Source organism: Entamoeba histolytica, genomic scaffold, assembly GCF_000208925.1.
Source record: "Entamoeba histolytica HM-1:IMSS scf_1104750518851 genomic scaffold, whole genome shotgun sequence".
Taxonomy (NCBI): Eukaryota; Evosea; order Mastigamoebida; family Endamoebidae; genus Entamoeba; species Entamoeba histolytica.
This window is the reverse complement of record NW_001914922.1, coordinates 12,530-32,831: the sequence shown is the minus strand read 5'-3', so window position 1 is coordinate 32,831 and position 20,302 is coordinate 12,530. Positions and strand designations below refer to the sequence as shown.

The 20,302-nt window shown below is 23.9% G+C and overlaps 10 protein-coding genes across 10 annotated transcripts, besides 2 other annotated features; 5 read left to right on the top strand and 5 right to left on the bottom strand.

Annotated features, from left to right (window-relative positions):
- Positions 1 to 48: 48 nt before the first annotated feature.
- On the top strand, positions 49 to 3,873 carry EHI_169940 (uncharacterized protein; the record flags this gene model as incomplete). The annotated part of the gene is made up of 4 exons (XM_650906.1): positions 49 to 193; positions 256 to 383; positions 431 to 895; positions 946 to 3,873. 4 exons carry the CDS (start codon positions 49 to 51, stop codon positions 3,871 to 3,873), a joined length of 3,666 nt encoding a protein of 1,221 aa, XP_655998.1.
- Positions 3,874 to 4,584: 711 nt separating this feature from the next.
- Positions 4,585 to 5,521, bottom strand: EHI_169930 (uncharacterized protein; the record flags this gene model as incomplete). The annotated part of the gene is made up of 2 exons (XM_001913640.1): positions 4,585 to 4,736; positions 4,789 to 5,521. The coding sequence occupies 2 exons, from the start codon at positions 5,519 to 5,521 to the stop codon at positions 4,585 to 4,587; spliced, it is 885 nt and encodes a 294-aa protein (XP_001913675.1).
- A 455-nt stretch (positions 5,522 to 5,976) lies between these two features.
- On the top strand, positions 5,977 to 7,338 carry EHI_169920 (uncharacterized protein; the record flags this gene model as incomplete). Its single annotated transcript, XM_650907.1, has 1 exon — positions 5,977 to 7,338. One exon carries the CDS (start codon positions 5,977 to 5,979, stop codon positions 7,336 to 7,338), a length of 1,362 nt encoding a protein of 453 aa, XP_655999.1.
- Positions 7,339 to 7,487: 149 nt separating this feature from the next.
- On the bottom strand, positions 7,488 to 7,826 carry EHI_169910 (RNA recognition motif domain containing protein; the record flags this gene model as incomplete). The annotated part of the gene is made up of 1 exon (XM_650908.1): positions 7,488 to 7,826. The coding sequence occupies one exon, from the start codon at positions 7,824 to 7,826 to the stop codon at positions 7,488 to 7,490; it is 339 nt and encodes a 112-aa protein (XP_656000.1).
- A 369-nt stretch (positions 7,827 to 8,195) lies between these two features.
- Positions 8,196 to 8,810, top strand: EHI_169900 (uncharacterized protein; the record flags this gene model as incomplete). Its single annotated transcript, XM_650909.2, has 1 exon — positions 8,196 to 8,810. One exon carries the CDS (start codon positions 8,196 to 8,198, stop codon positions 8,769 to 8,771), a length of 576 nt encoding a protein of 191 aa, XP_656001.1. The 3' UTR covers positions 8,772 to 8,810.
- Positions 8,811 to 8,938: 128 nt separating this feature from the next.
- On the bottom strand, positions 8,939 to 9,489 carry EHI_169890 (cytidine/deoxycytidylate deaminase family protein; the record flags this gene model as incomplete). Its single annotated transcript, XM_650910.1, has 2 exons — positions 8,939 to 9,289; positions 9,340 to 9,489. 2 exons carry the CDS (start codon positions 9,487 to 9,489, stop codon positions 8,939 to 8,941), a joined length of 501 nt encoding a protein of 166 aa, XP_656002.1.
- A 1,305-nt stretch (positions 9,490 to 10,794) lies between these two features.
- Positions 10,795 to 12,030, bottom strand: EHI_169880 (uncharacterized protein; the record flags this gene model as incomplete). The annotated part of the gene is made up of 1 exon (XM_650911.1): positions 10,795 to 12,030. The coding sequence occupies one exon, from the start codon at positions 12,028 to 12,030 to the stop codon at positions 10,795 to 10,797; it is 1,236 nt and encodes a 411-aa protein (XP_656003.1).
- A 1,560-nt stretch (positions 12,031 to 13,590) lies between these two features.
- On the bottom strand, positions 13,591 to 14,499 carry EHI_169870 (uncharacterized protein; the record flags this gene model as incomplete). The annotated part of the gene is made up of 1 exon (XM_650912.1): positions 13,591 to 14,499. The coding sequence occupies one exon, from the start codon at positions 14,497 to 14,499 to the stop codon at positions 13,591 to 13,593; it is 909 nt and encodes a 302-aa protein (XP_656004.1).
- A 1,581-nt stretch (positions 14,500 to 16,080) lies between these two features.
- Positions 16,081 to 16,866, top strand: EHI_169860 (metallo-beta-lactamase family protein; the record flags this gene model as incomplete). The annotated part of the gene is made up of 1 exon (XM_650913.1): positions 16,081 to 16,866. One exon carries the CDS (start codon positions 16,081 to 16,083, stop codon positions 16,864 to 16,866), a length of 786 nt encoding a protein of 261 aa, XP_656005.1.
- Positions 16,867 to 17,718: 852 nt separating this feature from the next.
- Positions 17,719 to 18,295: a repeat region.
- A 150-nt stretch (positions 18,296 to 18,445) lies between these two features.
- Positions 18,446 to 18,575: a repeat region.
- A 73-nt stretch (positions 18,576 to 18,648) lies between these two features.
- Positions 18,649 to 20,255, top strand: EHI_169850 (Rab GTPase activating protein, putative; the record flags this gene model as incomplete). Its single annotated transcript, XM_650915.1, has 2 exons — positions 18,649 to 19,538; positions 19,592 to 20,255. 2 exons carry the CDS (start codon positions 18,649 to 18,651, stop codon positions 20,253 to 20,255), a joined length of 1,554 nt encoding a protein of 517 aa, XP_656007.1.
- Between the last annotated feature and the right edge of the window lie 47 nt (positions 20,256 to 20,302).

Below are 20,302 nucleotides of genomic sequence, written 5' to 3'. Positions count from 1 at the left end.
AATTTTTCTTTCAAAAGAACTTAATTAAAATTTTCCAGATTCATTCATATGTCAGCTTTAAACACCGTTTTGACTGATTTTAAATTTATTCAGTCATATATAAAAAAGAGTTCTAAGTATAATGATCTTAAAGCCGAGATTGATTCAGTGATTCAAAAACTTGAAAGTATTAAACCAAATGAATTTGTTAATAGTTTGTTTCATATGAAAGAAAAATTAATTCTTTCTTGGTTTTTCTTTATGCTCATTTTATAGTTTTTAAAGAACAACAAAATTTCTTTGTTTGTCCTCTTATTAATTGTTTACTTACACATAACAACAAATTATATTCAGACGCTATGGGATGTATATCAAAATTAATGATGCAAAATTTATTAGGAGAGGTTTGTTATTTAACACTGATTAAAAAGAAAATGACTAACTCATATAGGAAAGTTATAAATCACTTCTTTCTGAAATGGTAAGTTATTGTGAAATTGAACCAGAACAATTCACTAAAAATATTCAAGTTATTTCTACTATCCTTACTACTCCATCTATTCTTTCAATAATAGAAAGTCATCATATAATGACAGCAATTAGTATTTTAATGATATACTATGAAATTGCACCTCCAATGATTAAAGCATCAACTTCAGTTACATTTCCTTTAATTCTTGAAAGTTTATTTGAAAAAGCAAAGAAAGAAATTTCAGAAGTTCATTCAAAAAAAAAAGGTGTCATTGAAATGAATCAAAAATGGACAATGACAAATGATTTATTAGGACTATTTAAAGACTTACAAGTATTATCACTTGGTCAACCACCAAATATCCTTGAAGTTAATCGATTTGATCCATTGATGTGTCTCAAGTTAATAAAATACATTATTGTAGAATGTTCTACCTTTTTTGTTGTTTGTTATTGTTGTTTACTTGTTTTTGTTAAACAGAAATAACTTAATAGATTAAAGAGTATCTTGACTCTTTAAAAGATTTTATTTCAGTTCTTTCAAAACATTTTAGTCATAGAACTCAAACATTGTCAGTGGCACACTCTTTGATTATTCCATTATTAAAATATCCAGTAAGAATTCCTTTTATGGCAATATTACCAAAACCTATATCGGAACCATGGGAGGTTCAATCATTTTTTACAATATGTGATACTTGTATTAGTACTTCTCCAACAATAGAAAGACTTGTTGATTGTACTTCTGCTATTGGAGCATTTTTAGAAAGAACATCAGCTCCACATTATCCGATATTATCTTCTATAATTTCTGATATTACTTCATTGGCAAGTCCAGATGATGATAAGTTAATATCAGTATTATGGCCATGTGTTCATTTCTTACTCTCTGTTTTTCAAGACGAAACTGTAATATCAATGTGTATTCCAGTAACAACTATCCTTCTTCACCAACACCAACATACAGCAATTGTTGCTCTATTTACTTCACTTACTAAACTTTGTGGAATTCTTCATAATTATGTTCCATCACCATTGAACGATCATTGTTTAAATACGATTTATACTATTTGTGAAACTAATCTTTATCAATTTGGTGAAGAAGAATATCAAATCATTTTACCAGTATTAGATGCTGTTTCTAATCTTTCTGATTTACCAGATAAATCAAGCAATTTTTCTTCTCTTCCTCATTTATTAGCACCAGAACTACCAGTTAGTTCCCTAAAAATATTATTATCTGCATTTTCCCATGTTGCTGGTTTATGTGTTAATAGTGGATCAATGTATTATTCTAGAGAATACCTTGCTGTATTATCAAATTGTGTTCAATTAGATGAAGTTTTACCAGAAAATACTCAAATAGTTTTATTATTTGCAGCGTCAGAATCTGAATGTGCTTCATTAATTCCACCATTTATGATTGATTTATTAAGAAAGAGTAGATCAACTGCAGCATTAGAATTGACAAGACAACTTCTTCTTTCTGAATCAAAAAAATGTGTGTCAAATACATTAGACGTATTATCAACAGTAATAGAAACAATAGAAAATGAGATGGTTGGTAAATGGCATATATTATTAGAACCATTAGGTAAATGTGCCCAAGAGAAAATTAATGTTGGAAATGCTTTTGGAGTAGTTAAACAAATTGCCAGTCAAATTGGAACATTAAAAATGGAAGAATGTTTGGATATTGTTAATGTAGTTGGACAATTTACTATTCAAGAAAATGATATAAATGTTTCATTGTCTGCTATACAACTTCTTTGGGATATGCTTGAAAGTGTTACTGGAGATCAAATGATGAATAATGGATTATCAGAAAAAGATGTATTAATGTTGAATATTCTTAGGGTTATGAAACAAACAGTAAATGATTCTAGGTATGTGATTTGGGGAGGAATGGTTCAAACATTATTACGTGCATTAGGGAATGTAAGTACTACACTTTCATCAATTGCATGGGCAAACGCAATTGATGAAATTTTACTACCAGTTTTAGAAGAACTAAGAAATGAAATATACTGTAGAATAGCAGATATACAAGTTGTCCCTGAATTTAAGAAATCTAACGTTAAAATTAATTCATATTTAAATTCAATGATGAGAGAATGGAATGAAATTGTTGTTGTTGTTTTAAGTGGATTAATAAGATTAATACCAACATTTAATAAATTTGAAGAAGAGTTTAAATTAAAAATATTTAATGAATGTATTGTATTTGCAAATGTAGCATTCTATAAACCAACATATATTACTATTGAAACAGTATTAAAATATTTACATTGTATCAAACAACATACTACTCAATTAGTTACAATAAAAGAAAATGTATTATTAATAGAAAATGAAATTACTCAAATGGTTATATTAAATAATGGAATTAATACATCTCTTATTCAACTCTTTGCTTCACAAATACTTAATGAAGGAACATCACATTCAATTAATATTTTATTCAAATTAATTAATGTTTATCCAGATGATCATTATTTGGTTGATAATAAATGGAGTTCTATACAACAACTTGTTATTACAGGACTAAAAAAATTATCTATTAGTTCATTAAATGAAAAAGATAAAGAAAGTATTAAAATGTCATTCATTGATTTAATTAATGACTTATCAAAATTAAAAACAACAAATGATAGAATAAATGACAGTAAGTGGTATTGTTTTCCATTATTAATTGAAATTGCAATGAATTGGAAATTAAAGATATATGATAGTATTCTTCAAATTATTCAATTAACTACAATTCATTTTACTGATGAAATAAGTGTAGGATATGGTCCAAAACAGTGTTTAAGTGAAATTCGTTCTAATATCATAAAAAGAATTGAAACTGTTTCAAATGAAGAAAAAGTAATAATAGCTAAAATACTATTTAATATTGAGCCAATACTATCTATATCTAAAGATGAAATTATTGAAGTTGATTGTATTATTTGTAACAAAGAATCTTTAACATTATTTAATACTATTGTTAAATGGTGTGGAGATGAATCAATTGATTTGAGCCAAAGAATTGAATTGATTGATATTGTCATTGGTAATTGTCAATTCTTTTATTTTGGATTAAAACAAAGTATTTGCGCTTATGAATCAGTACTTTGTTTATTAGAAAATAAATCAATAGAAGATATTGTTTTAAATAAATTTATTATCTCTTTAAATAAATGTTTTGAACGATATAATAAAATGATTGATTCTTCATCTAGGGAAATATGTTATGTAATGGACGATATATTTAGTATTTTAATTCAAATGTATAAAGACTACTATCCTCAGCGTCTTTCCTCTATGATTATTAAAACTATTTATCAATTAACAATAGGAACAATAACATCATCAAATATTGAAATTCGTGTCTCAGCTTTAGCAGTATTAAAGTCATTATCTAGTGTGTTATTACAATAACTTGTGTGAATTTCTTTACACAATATTTTTAATTTAAGAGTAATAACATTTTCTTTAGATTATGACGACACGTCTTTTGTTATGAAAAATTTATTAACTCACTTAACTCATTACTAATAATTCAATTTTAGATTTTAAATATTGTTATTAAAAAATTTGTTTCTTCTTATCTCTTATAAGAACGTCATACAAATTCGTTATAAAAAAAGTCTTTTCTAAGAATTAATTCTTAAAAAAATAATATTAATTTTTTCTTCTCTCTTATCAGAATTTTAATTACAAACACTTTTATTAAAAGATATTTAAAGTAGTATAATAACTCTGACATTTTTTTTCATGAGTTTGGTTTAGTTAATTTTAGTGATTTATTAATATAAATAATTGTTATTGCACTAATAAAATATGAAAAATATCATTTACATGATAGTTAATAAGTATTTCAATTCAACAAATGGATTTAATTAATAGTGATAAAAAAAGAAATTGTGAATGAACAACCCAAAATGGTATTATAATAACCTAACTTAAAAAGAGTTGTCTTTAATACACAAAAAAAAAAACGACAAATAGAAACCAAAACAAAAGAATAAATAGACTTGAGTCAGTTTTATTGTTATTACTTTAATAAATTAAAAATTTTATAAATAGACAATAAACATCTGAACATGGCTTAATTAAAATTACATTTGTTTTCAGTTGTAAGGGTAATAACTATCGTAGAAATGGATTAGTATAATTAATAAATGGCTTTGCTGGTGGTGGAATAAAAGATGGTATTGGGTAATCTCGTTGAGTATTACGTAAAGAATAAGGATAATCATATTCAGTAGAAGTTCTTCTTCTTTCATCAGGAAGTGTTGCTTCTAAGTAAATAAGTCTGACTATTCTTAAAACAAGAAATAAGAAAATACAAACCAACAACATTTGAGATTTCATCTAATCCCTGTAATGAAGTATCGTTTAGTCTTGCTATAGCATCAATAATTAAATTTTTTCTACGTCCACTTTGATTATAACGATCAATAAAACAAAGAAATCCATTTTCTAAAGATGAAAGGTCATCTTCATTTGATTGTTTTTGTTTTATTTGTTCTAATAATGTAGTATTTTGAGAGAGAATTGTTAGTAAATTAGTTAGAGTGAATGATTTAATATTTTTATTTTCTTCAAGATAAGAAATAGCTTTAGGTTTCTTTTCTGTTGAATGAATAACTATACGAGCTTCAGATTTTTTCTTTTTAATTAACTCTTTTTTATGAGGATCTAATTTACTTATTGAACGTATAGGTGAAGATAAAACATCCCCAATATTTTTTCCTTCAAGTAATACAGTAACTTTGACCCTAAAAAAATGGTCTTCATGTTGACTTGATAATACATTTAATTTACATTCCACATTCAATGAATGTTCACTTGCTTGAAGTGCTTTATATTTTATTGGAGGTTGATTTATAAAACTAACTGGTTTTAATTCAGGTGAGTCATAAAGTAATTCACAACAAATTTCTGCACCTTCTAACACTCTTGTATTTGAACTTATTGTTAATACAAAATTGCATTGTTTAACTACAACAAGAATTTCTTCTCCTTTTACCATTTCTGTCATAACAGAAGTTTGTCTTTCTATGAACAATGTATTTTCACTCATTTGCTAATTTCTTTTTCTTTTTTAAGTAAAAAATTTCTGTTGTTCTTTTTTTTTTTTCTCTCTTTACTCAAATAGTTTAAAGAATAATTTTTTTTAATTCTTTCTAATTTTTAATTTAAATTTATTATTGAATTTTCTAAATTCTGAAAAGTTTATCATTAGAAATTTTGTTTATGTTTCATATTTTTATTTTTTGTTTGGGTCGTTGAATTTATTAACTTTTTTTGATTCTTTTATTATATTAATTTAAAATATTATTTTTATTTTAATTGCTAATTAATAAAACTATTCATTGTACTTTTACTATACCTCAACTGTTTTTTTTTTCTCTCAAACGAAAATAAAAGAGATTTCTACAAATGAATTAGAAACTTTATTTTTATTCAAAAATTTTATGTTATGTAAAACAAAAAAATAAAATAAAATAAAAAGTTGAAGAAAGAGATGTAGATCAAATGAATGAAGGTGATCTTTTGAAGAAAATACATGAGTTACAAACTAATGTTCTTATAAATGAGAATTGTTTTAATAGTATAAAAAGACAAGTTGAAGAACTTATTATTAATGAAGTTGGAATAATTTCATTTGTACTTGGAGATGAAGAAAATGAATGGGAACAAATTGTTTTTAAAATCCTTCATACTGACTTTACAGAAAATGAACAAATAAGAAAACAAGAAAAGTTAAGTGATGGTTCAATGATAAATGAAAGTACAATTACTGTAATGGATGAAGATGATATATTTTTTGTTGATGAAGAAAGTAGGGTAAAAGAAGAAAAGAAACAACAAAAACTAGCAAAAGAAGAAAGGAAACAAAAGAGAAGTTGCAAATTATATTATCTTACTATTGATTCTTCCATTTTAAAACATCAAAAAGATTTTTTTGTATTGGTAAAGTCTCAACTTGAACAACAACAATTTTTAAATGAAGAATTAAGAAATATGCCAATACAATTTACTTCATTTATTAATTGGATAAAAGAAATAGATTTTGTTAGAATAGTATTAATTATTACAAATACTTCTAAACTCCTTAAAAATAATATTGAATTATTTTATGAAATTACAGATGCATTTCTTACGTTATTAGACAATAACCATTTAACAGTAATATTTACTGCTCTTTCTGATGATATCTTTGCTGATAAAAAAATTTCTTCAAGAATTACATTTGGTAGAGATCCACTTATACTTAAAGGTATTTCTTCTCCTGAAGAAATGAAATCATTTCTTTTAAAAACAACTTCAATCAATTCTAATGAGTGTTGGAATACTTTCACTCAATCAATATTTAATGATAAAGATATTAATGATTTATTCCAATTATGTATTACTATTAATCCAATACGAAATATTGCTATTCATTTACTTCAAATAAATCAATTTAAATTAATTCATTCTGATACTTCTTTCATTTCATTTAAAATTCTTACATTATTATATCCTCAACCAATTTGGAATTTAACTCCATACCAATACATTGTATTAATTGGACTAAATCGACTTTCACAAATATCTTCCTCCCCAATTATTTTAGTATCAGACTTATGTGATTTTCTCTTTAAAAATACAAAAAATATTAATTCATTACAAAATGTTAAACAGTCATTTTATTCATTAAAAGATTATCATTATCAAATTTTATTAGAATTACAAACAATTGGTCTTGTTACCGTAAATGTTAAGAAATCAATTGTCAATTTAGAAATTACTCAATTAACAATTAATGACATTACAACATCACTTAAATCTAATCCTCTTTTTAAAGAATTAATAGATTGGAATAATAGTCTTAACTTGGTTTTCCAAAAATAATGAATATAATTGAATAAAACTGTTAATTATGTGGTTTTTGAATTATAAACTTCCCAATTGTTTGTTCTATATTTTTTTGTTCTTGTGACTCAGAATGATCAACCCTTTCTTATTAATTCTTCTTGCAAATATGAAAAACAATATTATTATTATAAAACAAACGTTAATGTTTTACCATTTAATTCAATACCATTAAAATTATCAATGGCTAACACACAACTTCTTGGGTCTTTATATGTAAGAAAACAAAACCCCTTATGTTCATCCCTTTCATTATTCCATGGCATATTAATATCAATTACTTCTCCAAATTGTGAAAAAACAATAATTATATCCCCTTCATTTAATTCACTTGCAATACCACCAATATAAATTTCATTATTATCTTTATATTTATAGTGCCAAGAATCTTCATATCTACAACTATACTTTAAATCTTGTTCTGATAATTTACTAATATTTTTTTGTCTTCTTTGGTATAAGCTCATTTTAAAATATAATTTTAAGTTTGTTTTGTATAACATAAAAAAATAACATAAAAAAATAACATAAAAAAATAACATAAAAAATAATAAGTTCTGGTAACTGGAAGTTGAGTGGAATTTTTTTTTTCGTGTCAAAAACATTTTTTTCCTTTCTTCACGTTTTTAAAAAGAGATGGGAAAAACTATAAGAATAGTAAAAAACCTAGAATGAAACAAAGAAAACACAATAAAACATTAACTTTTTTAAATGAAACTTTACTTTTCTAATAAGAAAATTAATTAATCCACTTTTAATAGTAAAAAAGAAGTAAAACTCTAATAACAAAAAACAGTTTAAAAAAAGTTTAACTTGTGAACTAGAAATCATAAATTATGAGCAAATTCGTTATACTACCTTTTCTTGCTGCTGTGTTTTTAATTATTGGAGCGATATTAACTATTGTTTCTCTTCCACTTCCATGGGCTATGGCTAATGTTAAAACAGCTAACGTACATTATTCATTTTATTTACTTGGATGGACAACAGACAACTGTAAAGATGACAACGGTTCTCGCCTTCGTTATGGATATGGAAATACTTTTGAATTTAAAGATTTAAAATCATCAGGTATTTGTGCTCTAGTATTTTTAATTATTGGATTAGTTTTTTCATTTATTTGTGCACTCTTCTATCTTCTTCATGCATTTGGTCCATGTCAAAAATGCTTAAAGAAAATTAAATTAAATGTAGGAAGAAGAACTTGGATTTTATTGATATTTGCATTTATCTCTCTTGCTATTAACATTGTTGGAATGATTTTATGGTTAGCTTTATTCTTTGCACATAACGTTTCTGAATGGCTTGCTCAAAGTTCACCAAATCCAAATTATGGTTTCTATATTGAATTAGCTTCAATTGTTGTTACTGCAGTTGGCATTCTTATTGCAATGTTCTGGAAGCACAGTTAAGCTCTTTGTTTTGTTCTCCTTTTTTAAAGAATTTAATACAAATTTAAAATACAAAAAGATATTTTATGGTTATTATTTTTTTATTAATTTCTTTTGTTATTTATTTAGAGGTATTGAAATTAAAATTATCAAAAACTTTTATGAATAAATTTAATTGTCTTTTTTTTTCATTTTTCTTCATTTTTTTTCTTTTTATTTGGTTCTGGTGCTTTTTCATTCTCCATTGAGAAAAAACATTTTAATAACTCTAATCCTTCTAATTCCATTAATGAATGATAACAATAATTTATTTCATGATTTGATTTATAGAGACTTGATTTAATTACTGTCATAACAGATCCACATCCACCAAATCTAGCATTAGAACATCCATAAATAATTTTTGTAATTCCACATTGTTTTAATGCTTCAGCACACATAATACATGGCTCACATGTTACATAAAGAATACATTCACTTAAATGAACATGTTTTTCAACTAATTGATTAATACAAACTATTTCAGCATGTTGAGTTCCCTATAAATAATGAGGGGAGTCAATACCATTAATGACTAATTTAAGCAAACGTCTTGAAATTCTTTTGTATGATTTCTTCCTTTTGCAACAATTTCACCTTTTGAATTAATTACAACACAACCAACAGGAACTTCTCCTATATTTAAAGCTTCTTGACCCATTTTTAAAGCTTCATTCATATAATATTTATCATCTTGCATTATTAATATATTCTTTTTTAGTTTTTAAGAATAACGTTTATTTTTTTTTTTAACTTTTTAGTTTACTTCTTTATTTTGTATTATAAAATCTTCTTATGTTATAAATGAATTAAAATTATCACTTTTAATATTTTTCATATCGTTCCCTGCAAAAGTTATTTGATTGTCTTATGCCTTTCACATAATATTACAACAGAAAAATTTCAAATCTTAAATTTTTGTTTCTTACTAAATATTACTCTTTAAATTAATTTGAAATTAAATATTATTCAAACTGTTTTTTATTTTATTTGAAAATTTTTTAAACACATCGAAGTTATACAATCAGAATTACTTAAAAAATTTTTATAATTTAATAAATTAGAAAATAGAATTATTTTTAATTATTTTTATGGATATTCTTCTATTTAACACTACCTTTGTTGAAATTGTAAATTTTGATAATTCTTTTTGTGAAGATATTTTAAACGTCATGAACAATATAGAAGTTGTTCTTTAGTTCTACTTCAATTACACTTAAGTTCTTTCTTTTTGAATTTTGTATGTTTATTAGACATTGATTTGAATGTATCGTACAAAAATAATAGTAGTTCAAGTATTAAGTTATAATCTATCATCTAAATTCAAAAATAAGTTGAATTTAAACAAGTTACACTAATTAATAAGACATCAAGTCTAATAAGAATTTATTGACTATTCTATTTGTTACTTTGGTTATCTTAAATGGTTTCAACGAATGTGATAATTATTATAAAATAAAAAGTTCAAGTTGTTTAATTAATTCAGACTCAAGACGTTTATGAACAGTGCAAACAAAAAATATCTAAATTGTTTAATAAAAAAATACAGTCTTTATTTATAAGACTAAACCAATAAATAAATTTATAGAAATAGAATAACCTAAAATGAATGAAATCTATAATGTATTTGTTCAAATGAAAAATTGAATTATAACAAAAAAAAAACACAACATTCTAATATATCAAAAGACTAAATAAAAAAATATTTGTGGTTCATTTAGATGTTTTAATATTCCAATTCTATCAAATCTTCTATTATCAAAACGAAATATTATTAACCAAGAATCTTATTTAGATAAAGAGACATTTAAAATATATGTAAAAAAGATGTGATTGAATAAAACTATAAATAATTTAATTAAATTTTAGATTTTTTTTTATTAAATATTATCATTTAACATAAAATAATAATTTTTAAAATGATGAAACAACATAATTAGAATAAAGCAACATAATAGAAATTAAACATATATGAATAATAGAAAAAAAACAAGAGATATGATACTTAATAACTATCTTCAGATTTTTTTTCAGCTTCATTCCTAACAGTAAGATCAGTTTCACGTTTTGTATCATTCTTTGTTCCTTCAGGAACTTTATTTGCAATTTCTTTTTCTTTCTTCATATTCATATATTTCTCTTCCATCTTACTTAATACTTTCTTGTGGTCAGTCCAAATAGTTTCCATAATTTTCATATAACTTGAAGGTACTTCTTGATTAATACATTCAACTAATTTATCTATAAATTGTTGAGCAGGATCAATTGTCCAATACATATTCTTTCTAAATTTCTCGTTTCCACAATATCCTTCAAAAAGAAGAAATTCTCTTCTATTTTTTTCAATAATAGAGTATTTAATTTCTCCATTAAAAATAGTAATATATTCAACAACTAGATCAGCTCTAAATACTAATTTAAATAATATTGGTGAATATTCAATCAAAAACATTTTACCAATTATTGATGTTGGTACACATCTTTCTTTTTCAATAGCACATTTTCCACATCTAATAATTGAAATAATTTTTTCTTTTGATACAATTGGAACAGGAATCATTTGTACTGAATCATTTGTAAAATAATTAATAATTTTACATGAAATATATTTACTTGCTTTAAATTCTGATGGAAGTTGTCCTGTTTTAATTGATGGGATTAATTGATGTATTCTACGTTTTGGAACAATTGCTATTCCTTCTGACATTCTCATCAGTAATCTTTGATATGGATTTTGTTTATTTCTATTTACTTCAGTAATTTTCCAACTCCTTCCTTGGCGTTTAACAAGACTAAAAATTAACGACTTAGTATGGCTTGTAATTTGTAAGACATCTCCAAATAGTACAAAGTTTACGTGATAATTTTTTAATTGTAATAATTCATTTCTTCTTAACACTGCATCAGACAATGCTTGTTCAGAAGATATAAATGAAACTATATGAACTGAATCCCACTGTCTCTGTTGTGTAATAAATAAACTTTTACGAAGACATCTTAATGGATGTGGTTTATAATAACTTGGTTTTAATTTATCAATACAATTAATTAGCTGTCTTTGATTTGTTGGTGAAATAATCATCGTTGAATTATTATCTGATAACACAATTGAATATCCAGAAAAATAATTTGTTTTTAATATCATTTCTATCGCTTCTTTAACATGTCCTATTCTCGTTGGTAAGTAATCTTCATTCCACATCGTCCCATTTACTTCAATATTAAAAATACACAAATTCATGGAATAAATAAGTTCAGTTTATAGTCAATTATCAGTTTCTTTTTTGGTATTTTTCTTTCCCAATCCTTAGCTTATTTCTATTGGAATTAATTTCTTTACTATGTTTATTATATTATTTATTAAATATATCATTACATATAGTTTTTTGATTGACTTCAACTTGTTTTATTTTTATCTTTCCTTTTTTCATTTTTAAAAAACAAATACTAATTTTGTGTTTTATATAACTTATATAAAAAAAGTTTAAAATCTAACCTCCATTGACAAATTCTTTTACTTTTTAATTGAATTTATAAATTACCTCTTTTTAATGAAATAAAACAATAATCCTGTGAATAATATTTTAATCAGAAAGATATCAATTTTATTCTCAAATCAATTTTGTTTATTTTAATTAATCAAATAATTGTTTATTTAAAAGAATTTAATTTAAAACTTGATGAAAAAATTCAAAGTAATAAAAAAATATTATGTTAGCTTCTGCTTTTTTCTTGTATGAAAATAGTTTTATAACATCAATTTGTTTAAAGACTTAATGTAATAATCTTTTTAACTTTTAATTCAATTCTTAAAGGTGAAAAGTGTTTTTAAGGTAAATTTATATTTTTTGAATATGAAAGAACTATTATTTACCACATCATATTCTCATAACTTAAATCTATTAAAAGTTTTAACAATGTTCATTGTTTTTATATTGTTTTTGTTGATAAGTATTTTTAGAATTTTTAAAAATACCGATTTGTTTATTCGGAATTTATAAGTCATTTTTCCGTTCTGTTTCAGTAACAAAACAATTATATAACAGTACAAAACAAACACTCTATTTTTTTAACTCATAAAAGAAAATAACCAATAAAATTGTAAAATGATACACAATAAATAAAATTTTTAGGGGTTTTATTATTGAATATTATTAAGATTTTGTACTAACTAATTTAACTACCAAAGAGAAGTTGTACTGTTATTTTAGACAATATTTTATCATGTTATATTTGGTTTAAGAAAAATAACGTTAAAAAAATTAATGTTTTAGAAAAAGAAATTAAATAGATAATGGTTCAAGAAGTATTTAACATAAATTAATTTAATATTAAATAATACAAAGAAAATCACTCCATGAAAAATAATGATAAGAATTTTTTATAAACTTTTGTCATACAAAATGAGAAATATTTATTTAAAAATACTAACTTATATTTATTAATATCTTTTTAAAAACTCAACATAATAACTATATGAAACATAGATAACTTTAGAATAAATTTATTGAATTAAAGTTTAATTATTTTTAAAACTTTTTTAATAATAAAAAGTAGTCATACTATTTAATAAAATAATGACTTAATTAATTACATCGTTATGTTATCAATAATATAATAAGATGAAATATACACTATATTTTCTAGTTTTTCTATTAACTTGAACATTTAACTTTTATTTCTTTAAAACTACTCTAAAAGTGATAAAAAAGCTATTAAGCATGAAACTAGTATGAGCTTAATAGAACTCTTTTATTCACTTAAGGTAAATTGTGCATATTTGTTAAACAGATCATTTATTTCAACATGGTAATGGATCAGTGACTGTTAAACTATCTAATGTGTCGTTATTAATTTCTGGTATTTCTTTAGTTGGTATTGAATTTTGAGTATTTTTGAGTATAAAAGCTTCAGAGATAGAACGCGAAACCATAGATTGGTATCGATGAAACAGATCTGGTTGAAACGGTGTTTCGTATGAAGTAGGACAATCTTCCATTTTAGGATCATCAAAACCCATAACCTCTTCTTCTTTTAAATAGTTTATAGTAGGGAGTTTTATTTCTTTTGTTTTAAAAAGACTTGGTTGAATTTCATTTGTCTTAATTGGGTTATCTGATAACATTTTTAATTCTTTCATAAAATGTTTACTTTCTTCTTCCCATTTAGGTTGCACCAAAGATAAAAATTCATCAAGTCCAAAGACAGTATTACAATCAGATTGTCTAAGACAAGAAACAATTCCTTCAAGAATTTCATGCCCAATTGAGAATATCTGTTTATCTCTAATACTAATAGTAGAACAAAGTATTTCAGTAACTTTAGTAAATTTTGGACGTACTTGCTTCGGTTTTCTTAGTGTTCCTTTTGTTTGAATGCCAAGTTTATTTCCAATACCAATAAAAACTTCCATTGAAAGAGAGGTATATATCTCTTTGTCTCTTTTTCCATTCTTATCAATACATTTCTTTTCAAATTCTTCATCATTTTCAAATAGAACATCATTATTTCTTTTTATTGATTGGACTTGTACATATGGAAGAGCTTTACATCCATGTTTTGGTCTTACAAATTGAACTTTATAACCAAAACAGGTAATCATAGACAATAAAATCATCTCTTGACATCCTCTTCTTTCAATTCTTCTATTAGCATTTATTAAATTCTTTTTTTGTTCTGGCGTTGACAAACTTGTTTTTTGTTTTTCCATTTTCTTCCTATAATTTTAAAGATCAAGCCTTAGGGTTTCTTTCATTTTTGAAAAGTGAAAGTTTTATTCATAAAAAAATTTTATAACTTAAAAAATTATTTAGATTAAATTTCCTTTTTAAGTTCAAAAATTAAATTAGTAATATTTTATTTGATTATTACTCCTCTTTAAAAAAAAACATAACGAATCTTTTTTTTCTTCAGGCTATGTATGAGTTATACATCTTATTTTTGTTGTTTTTATGTATTGTAAAATAATCTGTATTATTATTGAAATATATAATAGTTCTTGTTACTGTTTATATTTGTTTTACTTCATTTGAAAGATTGGTATTTCTTATTTATTTCGGTAAAACTAACTTTGACTTAAATAATAATTTTTTTTTTCCTTTAAAAGGAATAAATAATAAAAGTGTTTTTCTTTAACAAACTTGCTTCAATTAAGATATTTAACTTTTTATTATTATACATAAGAGATTGAGATTTGGTTTGAAGTTTTTGTGTATTTTTAAAATACATATTTGTCATATTTTAACATTTTAATTAAAATCATATTGTGTTTGATGATTTTCTATTTATGAGTGTAATTAAGTGAATTAATATATTTGATTTCTTTTGTCAGTAAAATTGAAGTATTTTGGTTGGTCTGTAAATATTCTTTATTATTACTCTAAGTAATGAATTATCATAACGTTATTATATACTATTCGCATTATTTATGAATATTTTTCTTATTTGATATTATTTAAGTTATTATTCAATCAAGAAATGGTATTTATTTCATCTTTAGTGTCTTTTAAAATGAACAGGAATCTTCAATATATTTGAAAACATTATTCATATTATATTAAATTCATTGGACTTCATTAGGAATAAAGAAAATAATAAATGAGAAGTGAGAAGATTTTAACTTTTATATATACAAAACGATAAATAATTTACATATTAATGAAATAGTAAATATATGTTGCTTCAAATAAGAATTGATATTAATAAATAATAAGCAAGATAATATAAATGACAAATTAATGAAAAAATAGTCAATACCAATCAATGAATATATCAAAACATTAAATGAACAATTTATAAAGAAATAATAGAATGATATATTCAACATTATTAATAATTAAAGAATAATTACAACATTTAGAAATGTCTTTAAAAATAATTGAAATAAAATAGACAAATTAAATGATATAAATTGTTATTGAATAATGAACAAAATACTTTTTTAATTATTAATTATTTTTATTATTTTGTTAATTTCGAATAATAAGAATAACAAATCCACTCTTTGTATTATAAATTTGTACTGAGTTAGATATTAGTCTTTTCATAAATTGTCTAATTAAAAGTAGTAACTCTCTTATATATTGTTTTTTTATAAATTAGATACATAAAAAATTGTGTTATTCAATAAATCATTCTTTAAAATTTAATTATATTGACTACTTGTTGAGTCAAATTAATCTAAGAGAAAGTTATTTTTTTGTTAAGACTTTGAAACTATTAATAAATATAAAATTTTTAAGAACAAAACTTTAAAATAACTTATAAAATCTTTGAACTTTTTATTAAATTAATGAGTCTCAAAGTTAGAATTTTAGGCTGTGGTGGAAATATTGGATTTAAAAATCAATCCACTTGTTTGATGTGTTTTTGTGGTGAATTAAATGAAGAAACTAAAGTAGCGTTAATTGATGGTGGAACAGGAATAATTAGATTAAAAGAAAAAGAAATTCCAATGATTAAAGATGTTGTTTTAACTCATGCCCATATTGATCATACATGTGGTATTTCATTGTTAGTTGAATCATTTTACAATGACGAATTAATTCAAGTATGTAAACCAACTCTTCATTGTAGTCATATTGTGTTAGAACAATTAAATGATAGTATCTTTAAGAAAGGAATATGGATGAATTTAATAGAAAAGGGGTTTATGACATTTCAAAGTATAGAAGATGGAGAACAATGTGTTTTGAGTAATGGAATTACTATTACTGCAGTAAAATGTCTTCATAGTGTATTGACCTTAGGATATATTATTTCTAATAAAACTAGTGCATTTGCATTTACTGGTGATACAACATACTATGAACCTTTTTGGAAAAGAATTAGTGAAGAGCCTAAATTAAAGGGAGTGATTTGTGAAGTTTCTTTATCGAATGAACTTGAAGAACGTGCTTTAATTTCAAACCATATGACTCCAAAAATGTTACAAGAAGGTATTAAACATTTATTACCAGGTATTAAAGTCTATGCTACTCATATTAAAAGTTATTCATACTATAAAGTAATAGAACAATTAAAAGATTTAGACCGTGAAATTATTGTTCTTGAAGATGAAATGGTTTTAGAATTTTAATAGACTTTTATCACCAACCATTATTTTGTTTATTTATATATAGTAATAAGTCGTTTGGTTAAATTTTTCAAACACACTCTTCATCTTCATTTATATTTCTGTTTTTTTTGGATTATTTTTATCATTTTGTTTGAACAACATCAATCCAAAACACCTATCCTTCTTGTTTCTTGTGTTATTTGTACTATATTATCTGAGAAATTAAATTCCAATTGTGGCTTTGGATGAATTTAGGCTCTTCACTATATTGCCTTCTTGTACAAATATTCACAATGTAATTTAAATTTATTTTAGTTGAGCCAATTTACCTTTTGCTACTTCATAAAAACTATTTGGAGAAGACTGAATTACTCACTAATAAAGACAAACCATCTAGCCATATAATATTGATAATCTAGAAGAAATTTTATAATAATTAACCCCAATTGGAGTAAAATTATATAACAAAGTATCAACTCCAATTCGTTCCTTACCAAAAAACACCAAAATATTGAATTGTTCTAGTATATTTGAAACTACCAAATATGGGAAATATACTGATTGAATATTTAAAAATGATCAAATAACATATAAATATGGAAATAATACTGTCAATTATAATTCATTAATATTCTGTAATGCCTTGGACTTGAATAGAAGTAGTTAGGGAAATTATTACTTATCAAAGTTGTGAATCGTGATTATTTTTTATAATAATCTTCTTCCTCATATTTGTGAAATACAAAAACAATGAATAAATGAAAACATACTTTAATTTTGGTTATGACTTACTTTTTAATGAAAAAGATCATTTAATATAAATTCAAATTTGGGTTTTGTGGGATTGTGAAGTGATTATTTTTGTTTATTTAATATTTAAATCAATTGCATCAAATTCATTAAATTAAGTAATTAATAAATGTTTAAATATTTGGTTAATATTCATATTAGTGTTTTAATATTTGATTATTCTTCATTACATCATAACAAGATATGACTAATAGATGTGATAATGTTATGACAATGTTTACAATATTTTAAAGCATTGCAGTGGAGTATTTTTGATTTAATGCCTTTTCATCTCATACTTACTCCTTCTTGTAACTTTACTCTTTGGAAAAATACATTTCTTTTTATATTCAATAGCCACACGTTGTTAGTGTTAATTTCTTATCTTTGAAAGTACAATTTGCACTTCTTATATATGCACCATATTTCTTTTCTTTCCATTCATTTAAATATCTTTCATTTAATTCATTTATTATACATTCAAACACTTTCTTTACATCATGTTTTCTTTCATTTAATTCTATTATATTCATTAATTCATTAAAATTGATTTTCTTATAAAATGCTTTCTTTATTCTTTTTATTACACCATTTCGACTTTCTTTTATTATTTCTATCATTTCATTTCTCATATTTTTGTGTAACCTCAACTTTTATTTTATTAATACTTATATATTTGATATGTTTTATTATGATAATTGTATTGAAATTATTGTTAAAATAGTTGTGACGATGAAAATGAATGAAGTGATGAATGAAATAGTTTATAGCATTTCATGATGATTATATTATGTTATTTTCATTATAAAACTATTTATGTTAATACCAATAATAGTTATTTCATATGCTCTTCTATCATTTATAATTGTTGGTTGTTATGGATTTCTCTTTCTTTCGTTATTGGCTCTTTTATATTTTCTGAGGTGTTTCTTGTAATGCGTGTTTTTTTATTTACTTTTTAATGAAAAATCTAAAAGAATTTAAAAAGATCTTAAAAAGTTAACTCAAAGAAATATGACTGAAACAGACATACAAACTACTAATCAATTAGATTGTTTTAAAAAGTTCTTTGTTTTTGACGATGGGTATTCTTCACTTAAAGAAGTTGGTATTAATAGTGGATTTGATACAATGGATATTAGGTCCATTGCTTGGAGAATCTTTTTAGGAGCATTACATGGAATTTGTGGTAATGGATGGATTGAAGAAACACAACAACAACGAAACAAATATCAAATGCTTGTTGATAAATTAGAAAATGGACCTATAAGAGAAAAAAATTTAAAAAAGTTAACAGAAGAGAGCGATACCATTCCAGACCCATTATCAATTAATGAGAACAACCCTTGGTGTCAACATTTTAATGAAATGGATGTTGAAAAACGAGTTGGTGTTGATATTTTACGTTTATTTAGTGAATATGATTTCTTTAGAAATGACCAAGTTAGAGAACATATCAAAAGAGTTTGTGTCATATACTCATTAGAACATAGCGAATTACAATATAATCAAGGATTTCATGAATTAGTAGGTGTATTGTATTATTGTATATCAAGAGATATCCAGTCATGGAAAGGAACAAAAGAAGTTATGGATAATCTTATGAAAGATGAATTTAAAGAAAGTATTAATGCGGATGTATATAAAGTGATGTCTTATATTTTTGATGAACAATACATGGAACATGATGCATATACTATGTTTGATTTACTAATGCATAGTGTTACAGATTTTTATGACCCAAATGAAACAAGAAATTCTACAATTGAATCACCTGATGGATCTGCTACGCATACTAAATTAATGATAAAATGTGATAAATTATTTAAAGAATTAGAAAAATTAGATAATCAATTATATTTACATCTTAAATATGAAGGAATTCATTTAGTCATATTTGGAACGTTTGTTTCTTCTGTTTCTTATTATTATTAATCATATAATAAACAAAACTTAGTCGTTGGTTACGTTTATTATTTGATAGAGAATTCCATGTAATGGATGTTCTTAATGTATGGGATGCGATCTTTGCTTATGGAAACAATTTAGAATTTGTTGATTATTTATTCCTTGCGATGATGGTCCAAATAAGAGAGCCTATTTTAGAGTCATCACAATATTCAACGACAATGATGCTATTCATGAAATATCCAGACATAAAAGATATACATGATGTTATCAATTTAGCAAAAGAACTTGCAGATAAAAAGGGAGACTATGACCCATTACCTTATATCAAACCATTATCTGGAACTACTCTTACTCAAAAAGTTATGGAAATGGGAACTAAACAAAGAGCTCAAAAGAAACAAGAAGAATTTACTATTCCTAAGCATGTTCAAGAAGATCGGTCTGTTGCAGAACAGCAACAAGAACAACAAAAAACAGAGCAACAACAAAAGAAAAAGGAAGAGGCTGAGACAAACGAGTTAGTAAAACAACGAATTAAACATAGTATCCAATTATTAAGTTCATCAATTAATAATGAAGGTGTCATTTCTGATCCTTCTGGAGTAGTAGAGGCATTATCAGAACTAAAATTAGTTAATGCCGTAATGAATGGATTATTACCAACAGAACTTGCTGATGGATATTTTAATATTTTTGATAAAAAAGAATAAACTACTTAACCTTCGTTTTTTTAATCATTTCTTTTATTACCAAATCT